General features: G+C 30.7%; 1 protein-coding gene across 1 annotated transcript in view; it reads right to left on the bottom strand.

Annotated features, from left to right (window-relative positions):
- Window positions 1-1,083: 1,083 nt before the first annotated feature.
- Window positions 1,084-8,153, bottom strand: part of LOC137617624 (KH domain-containing, RNA-binding, signal transduction-associated protein 2-like) — a 57,656-nt gene continuing 50,586 nt past the window's right edge. The window contains exon 6 of the mRNA XM_068347629.1: window positions 1,084-4,177. Within this exon, the coding sequence (XP_068203730.1) occupies window positions 4,071-4,177 (107 nt within the window). The 3' untranslated portion in view covers window positions 1,084-4,070. The remainder of the gene's footprint in view (window positions 4,178-8,153) is intronic.

Genomic DNA, 8,153 nt, shown 5'->3' with positions numbered 1-8,153 from the left:
CAACCTTGAGAGGAAATGAGACAAAAGAAATGACAATGCACCAGAGACATGAGTGACGTGAGACGTGTGGAAATGAGAGATGAGGTAATAGAGAGTTTTATCTTTTTTTTAAAATATCTTATAGGATGATGACATGACAACTTTTTTTTTTAAAGGTTAAAAAGAGTTGAGAAAGAATGCACTTAAGGTTCTTTTTTTTAAATCTTTATATATATAATATATGCTTATAATAACATTTATTTTAATGATATGCTGGCCATATGACAATGGCAATCGGCGGTGCAAAGCGGCCCAGATAAAAACTATTTACAGAGATTAATAATTCCTTCCATAGATATAGTTCTTCTATCGATAAACACAGTTTTATTATTACAACTATTAATAATAATAATAAAAAAAAACTTTTAGTCTCTTAAAAAAAGACTTGATTTAGAACTTAAAACTTTAAATTCAAACCAGATTTGTTTTTTAAAACCGTAGTGTGAATTGCTTATAACTCAAGAACCACTATCTACTTGCCTAATGTCTATTTCGTTTTGTAGTAGTGACTAAAAAACTTAATGTAAACTTACCCCCTAATAGCAGCTCCTCGGTGGTTGTACAAACAAAAAGGAAAAACTAATCTAAAGATGTAAAACTGATTGAGTTGATTTTATATATTATATATATATATATATATATATATATATATATATATATATATATATATATATATATATATATATATTTTATATAATTATATATATATATATATATATATATATATATATATATATATATATATATATATATATTTTATATAATTATATATATATATATATATATATATATATATATATATATATATATATATATATATATATATATATATATATATAAAATCATGTACAGTATATATAATGTATATTATATTTTTGTGTATACATTCACTTTAGTTAAATATTACTTCATTCTCCGAAGAACAAAAACAAGAAGATAAACTTCATATACTTATTCTCAGTACATCTCGTAAACACAAAACATATGACAATACTCACCATATTAAGATTCGTGGAATGTAAAACAACATTGAGTGAACAGCTATTAATTTTTTTGTAGTTTATTATCCATAAATAAATGTGCAAAATACACACTCACATTGTGCAGTAAAAAGTATATAGTTATATTTGAATCTTAACAAAAACATGTCTTATATAAAAGTGATAGCATTATCATTTTATGATTTTAATATATTAGGATTAATCTTTGTCACCTGTTTAAATAACCGTTTGATTTATTGGGCAATTTTTGGCATAAAGGAAAACTATTAATTTTTCCAGTTAGTCAAATGCAAAAGTAGATTAAAAGAAAAAAAAAATTCTTTCCTGAGAAAATTCTCAAAAATTATGTAATTTAAAACCTTCGTTTAAAAACCTAGTTGAAACCTGCATTGTAGTTTTTGCAGAAAATTGTTTCAAAAGTATATTGATTTATCTTGAGATATATAGCCCCTGGTATATTAATTATCATAGTATAAAAATAGCAAAAAGATTTTGGGTGATTTGATTGTTCTGACTTTTAGTTGACTGAATAATATTAAACACAGTCATTCTTAAATATGCGTCCGTACAAGATTTTCTTTTCATGATACAACAAACTTTCTTTGCTTATTCATAGAGACAATATTCATAACAATAAAATATAATAATAATCATAATAACAGTAAAAGTCGTAGCGTTAATAATAGTAGTTTTGGTTGTAGTAGTAATAGTAGTACTAATACACTTTTGAAATCTATGGCTAAGGCTGTATCATACTGACCCTTTTGATTCGTATTGTAAATGGCTTCTTCTTCTTCTTCTTCATCTTCCTGCATTAAATAGCTATTGAAAAAAATCTCCTCTTCGGGAAAATGGGATAAAGAGAAAGACGGATAGAGAGAAAGTGAATGAGAGAGAGAGAGGATCTTTAAGCATAATTCCTCATTGTGTCCCAAATCCCAGCTTTTTAAAAAACTTTGTATACATCAACATTAATAAAATATATTGAAAAATAAAGTTGTTAAAATCAATTTGTTTATATACAAACATACATGAGTTACAGTAGTAGTAGTAATAGTAGTAGTAGTAAGAGAATATGAAAGTTCTTTTGTATCCTGTCAGCTTACAGAAAGAAGACCAAAAACATAGATTGGTGTATTAACACGACACCCAAGCAACATAAAAACACATTTTTTAACATCTGACAATAAAACCTTAATTAAGTTTTCATATATAATATATATTTTCCATTTGGTTCTGAAGCGACATTTGGTATGGGCGAAGAAGAATCGCCACACCAAAGCGAGCACTCTGATGAGCATTGGTAAATTTGATTTTTGCTTTGTGCAAGCATTTTTATTTGCCAACGCTCGGCATTAAAAAGTATCAAATCCATCTAAATCTAATCTACATCTCATAGTGAAAATATACGATATGTTTACTTTGTCTTCAAATACATTTGATATATCAAATATTTTATGGTCAAAAGCTCCGAAGCAAAGTTGCCAACGTTCGCATTTTTAAGTTCATGCTCTTGCAAGAGTTTGTCAAGTTACCCTTCCCATGACTAGAAAGCCATGCAATAATCTCATTCTCCTCCAAATCCTTAAGTTAAATACGAAGTCACATTCTTACAACTGTATCTGTTTTGTTAATGTCTGTAGACACTCTTAAGGCTTCATGTAAATAACAGTGTACATCAAATTATATTTACAACAGAAACACAGAACTCAGAAAGACAAACATGGCATTTTTTGTAAGTCTTGTTCAATGCCAGCAAAAACCAACATTGTCATCATCATCATCAAAAACTTCCCAACCTTCCATAGCATTCACTAACAAACTTGTCCAATCACTAACAATGTCTCAAACTTCTAATCACATCACTAATATAGGTTCCTCCTTTTTTTTTCCTCTCGTTAGAGGCTCACAGCAAACTTAAAGAAGTTTCTCAGTCCTTAAATGGAGGAACTGCAAAAGGAGAAACAATTTTTTTGTTTTTATTCCAACTACAACTAATTCCCTATGCTACAGCCTACATTCCTGTAAGACCTAAAAGGTTGACTAACTTTTTTTAATGTAACTGTTTAAAGCTAATGATAACTAACATGCTCAACTAGTCTCCTTTTTTTTATTAAACATTATTGATTCACATATTCCTGTATTATCATGAAAGACTTCTGCAAGACTTTTTTTTTTGGATGCCTCTTTGTCTGGGAAGTGGTCAAAAACATCTATGTGAAATACGTACACTACAAGGAAAATTTAACGGGGGAGGGGTTGAATATAACTTACACTACATAATAAATTTCACTTGCAGTATTAGCGAAAAAATGCAGCACAGACAAAGGGCGCGAGATTGAAATATATCGCGGGTCCTTCCTCGCAACGAGATGGAAGGTAGCATCCCGGAACAGTATTATTGAAAGTAGAAATGAATCAGAATGCAAGTTAATTTAAATGACAATTGCCACTATTCTCTATCATCAAAACGATTTTTAACTTATATGGAAGAAACCCACAGCATAAACTATCAACATCATCATCATCAGCCAGGGCAAAGCAAATTAAGATAATACACAAGACTATCATATTACAAGCAAAATCCATACGTGCGCTGTTCTGTCAACACTAAAAACAAATCATGTGATACTAACATTAAAAGTAAAGATAAATATGATTGTGGTCACTATGAACAACCTTCATCACAAGTACGAAGACAGAAAAATAATAGAATAATTGACTACAACACTTCCTGTCCCTTTAAGGGTCCAACTCACAAAAGGAAAATGCTTGAACTTTTATTTTCACAGTCAATTTTCAGCCATCTTTTACAGGTATGGCTTTTTCTCTTCCCTGTGAGATACTTCACTTCAACATCTTGTTAAAAAGAGCACATCATAGTACTAAGACTTTGTTGAGGGAAGTGATGTGGGATTCAGGGGGATTGAGGGGGATGGGGGAAGATTGGGGATCTGTGCAAAAAAAGTTATGTAACAAAGCTCTTCTTCCCCATTTATCTTCTCTTCATGGCATTCGAGATCTCTTTGTTTACGATGGAACGTTGATGGCTACTCGCCGGTATGGGTCGTGGCGGAAGAGACCACGTGCTACCTGGGTTGCACCAGCCTTCAAAGCTCCATCTATCTTGTTGCTATCTGGAATAATACAGAAAATTGCATTGGTTAATTTTTTTATTGAAAAAATTGATACAGTATTCCATATTGTTAGCCTACAGATATGGGTATTCATTAATCATTATATGTATAATCATACACTTGATCCAAAGATCAAGTTTAGTATCAAGACAAGATAGTATTAAAAGCTTCAGACCAACTTATTTAAATTCTTTCATTCCAGGTTAATTTAAAGGAGGGAAATCTATGCTGAGAAAAGAACACTCTAGGAATTGCTTTTTGAGAGAATAATTGGAATGTCCTCTTGCTATTTTTTATACACGAAAGGTATGTAGTTGTATAAAATTGTATCATCCCAAGCTAAGGTTATTATAGTAACTAATCTTTTTGCTTTATAATTATAGTTTACACCGTACTAAAATGGTAATGACCGGGCCTTACGTCGTAAATTGCTTCAGAGAGACCTGACATAAGTCTATTTTCGCCTTGATAAAGTAAACTTCCCTAATCCCTATTCATTTACTAAACAAGCAGGAGTATTTATTGCCTGCTCTTATTTTATATAAAAAAAGATACCTATATTAATAAGCTTCCATGTGAAGTACAGTACAACACTTTATCTTGTTGGGTAAAAAGGCATAAAGTGGATTCTGTTTTTGCATAAAACTTGATTATTGTAAAGTCGGAACAGACGTCAAGATGTAGCCTTATGTAGTAAATAACTGAAATAACTTCTTTTTGGTTAGTGGTAGGGGGTTATTTTGAAAGTATACATTCAAAACACTATTTTGTTAATTCTCCACTGAATAATATTAGAAAATAGCTTTAGTTGCTTGAAATATTCATTTGTTTTCAAATGAAAGGCAATTCATGACCATCTACTGTACATATGTTTTTCAAACTTTAAAAAACTACTTGGACTCTGCTCCCAATTTTTAAGATATGTCCAAAATATTAAATCTTTCCTATTCATAAATATATTTTAAACCTTAGAAATATGCATCATTCAAATACTGGTATTTTCTTCTCTTTCCTGACAGGCTAACTCCAAAGGAAATATACAATAATCGGATGTAATCTGCCAAAATACACATGAAGTCGAGGAACTCTTCCCATCACTAGGTAATCAAGATTTATGCAAACACAAGTAAGTGATACCTGATTAGGTCCCCCAAAGGGGGCTTGGCCTAAGAGAGTTTCTAAAATAGTTTTGAAAATGACTTGTGCTGGTATAACGCTTTCAGTAGACATCCAATTATAGTTAGTTGATAAAAAATTAGGTAGTAAGACTGTAGAGTTTCTGATTACAGGAAGTTTGTGTGTTTGGCTAACTTTTAACCGAACACAGAATCCTGTTACAGTAAATAAAATCTAATATATATTGAACTGGTAATTACACCTACATTCAACTTCAGTCAACAAAGTTTGGCTCAACTCCAACTAGAGTGATCAAGTTAGCACAGATTTACTCTTAATGAGTTACTTATGCAAAGTTACAAACTCTAATTGCAATTAAGTTTATATTCATCTCGTTGACTAAATTACAGAGCTGGTGCCATGTTAAGAGGGATTCTTTCCTTAGTCCAGTTTCATTGTTTCGAAGAGTAATATGTAACAGATGGTTCACCTCTTAGTCAAAAATCCCCCCCCCCCCCCCAGTAATCATTTAAGATAAAACTGATGTAGAGTACTGAAAATGCGTGTAGCAATTACGAAGGTAAATTGATAATAAAAATTTGGTTAGCAGTTTTTTTCAGGTTTTAATATTTATTTTAAATTAAGTCACCATTTTGGAAAATATTTATAGAATGAGTATAGAAAAATAATGACTGGGATGAATATACATTGAATTAAGTCAATTAAAAGCTATTGTTATTGTAAATGTAGGAAAGAAATATAGCCACAGACAGTACATTATACATAGAACATTACATCCAAAATTATTCAAAAGAATATGAAAAGTAAAACTAAACAAAAAATTGTTTTTAAGCAGAAAATAACTTTAATATTTATTAGCTTAATAATAAATGCATGTAATAAAATCCTACATGTGAATTAAAGTACAATTTCAAAGCAAATAAATTGGGAAAGAAATCATATATGAAACTAAGACCATATATTAAAGAAAAACAAAAAGAATTTACCGCTGAAACAGCTTTTTAAACATTCCCCAGAACGCCCAGTTAAATCTTTCTCTCAGGCAATCAAGTTCGGACCCATTAATTGAAAGTCAATATTTCATTATATTCACATTATATCCTGCACTCAAATATGCCTTGGTTATATTTAAAGACAGAGAAATATAACGATTGAATAATTAATTCAGGACTTGGCAAGAAAATCTGCATAGAAATGAATTCATTAATAAAACATGACAGCCTCTGGGTCACAAGTGGATTATTCTTTTGGCGTAAGGGTGGTTTTCCATTGCACGATTCATGTTGCCTTAGCCTTTATGACCCTTGGAAAAATACACTTTGCCATTGTAACACTTTAAGGCTACACAATAGTCTGTAGGTTTTTACAGTTATGGATAAATTACTGTAATGAATTGGTGAGGTGGTAAAGCCAAAAAATAATAGGTTGAATATTAGAATGAAAAGGTAAATTACTAAACTTGATTCACAGAGTAGGTGCAAGTTAATGAAAAATGATTAGTCTCGTAATGGCAAATCTGTATCAATCATTTATTCACACTGTGGTCCCTTGCATTTGATAAATAGTCCAGAAATCTGAAGTAAACAAGTTATACTAGCAATGTTTAAATTATTTAAGGCTTTTTGCAGACAAACTTAATGAATTTACGAAGGTTTGATGATATTTGAAAATACAAACACAAATATCTGAAGGACCTGATAGTATGATATATATAAAAAGCTATAAATTAGATAACCATGAAATAATTAGCCATACTCAAGGCAGCAATAAGTCCGGTCCACACCAACTTCCATATCAAACCTGTTAGTACTGAAAGGAATACTTAAAAAAGAAATGGGTAATTCCCTTGCTAATTGGCAAAGACAGAGTATATATAAAGAAAATACGAATAAAATAACTGATGATGAAGATCTTACGTACATGATTGTTAACACTGAAACCAACTGATACCAGATATCTTTGTCTGCTGTGGAATGTGGTCATCGTCCAACTTTCGCCGTTTTCCATTCGAGTGTCCTGAAGAAAACGGGAAGTCAGGGTTAGTGTGAACCGGGCTTACTAAGGTACTTTTCCTCTTTCCGACAGAAGAATGGAAAAAGAAAGTGAGCATTTGTGTGAACCAAATAAGAAACTGTGTGAAGTCAGTATATTAAAACAGAAAATCTCATGCATTAATAACTGCAATAATAAAATAATTACGATATTTAATTTCTTAACTGAATAGCAAGATGATTATAAATAATTTTATTAAATTAACTTTTTGATGTATATACATGAAGTGAATATGTTCAATATTTATAAGTAATGAATGAAAGGTTTCATTCATTATCAGTTTATACTATGGGAGGACTACCCAGACTGACCTGATTTGGTCAATTGGGAAAATAGCGTTTATTACTTTCCCTTTTACATTTCCCATTAATGTTTTGCATATCCATAACATAAGCTCAAACAGGACTATAAAATGTTAGAAAATCATTCCATCATTCTGCATGAAGACCAACCATTAACTTTTGTTCTAAAATCACCGAATAAAACTCTCGTTAAAAGAGAGAATCATTGCCACCAGAGACGAGAAAATTACGACTGCAACGGAAGTGAACGTGTGAAATAAAAAGGAAGGTTGAATAAGAAAGTGATATTTGATGCTATTAATGCTGTGGAGATAAAAATAGATCACAAAAAGGGACCATTATGATGAAGTAAAGTGTCGTAAGGATATGTAAAAAGAAAGACCACAAAAAAAGCACCATTATGACGTAAGGATATGTAAAAAGAAAGACCACAAAAAAAGCACCATTATGACGTAAGGATATGTAAAAAGAAAGACCACAAAAAA

Source organism: Palaemon carinicauda, chromosome 23 (assembly GCF_036898095.1).
Source record: "Palaemon carinicauda isolate YSFRI2023 chromosome 23, ASM3689809v2, whole genome shotgun sequence".
NCBI lineage: Eukaryota > Metazoa > Arthropoda > Malacostraca > Decapoda > Palaemonidae > Palaemon > Palaemon carinicauda.
Note: the sequence above shows the minus strand (reverse complement) of the source record. Positions and strands in the feature narration are given on the sequence as shown.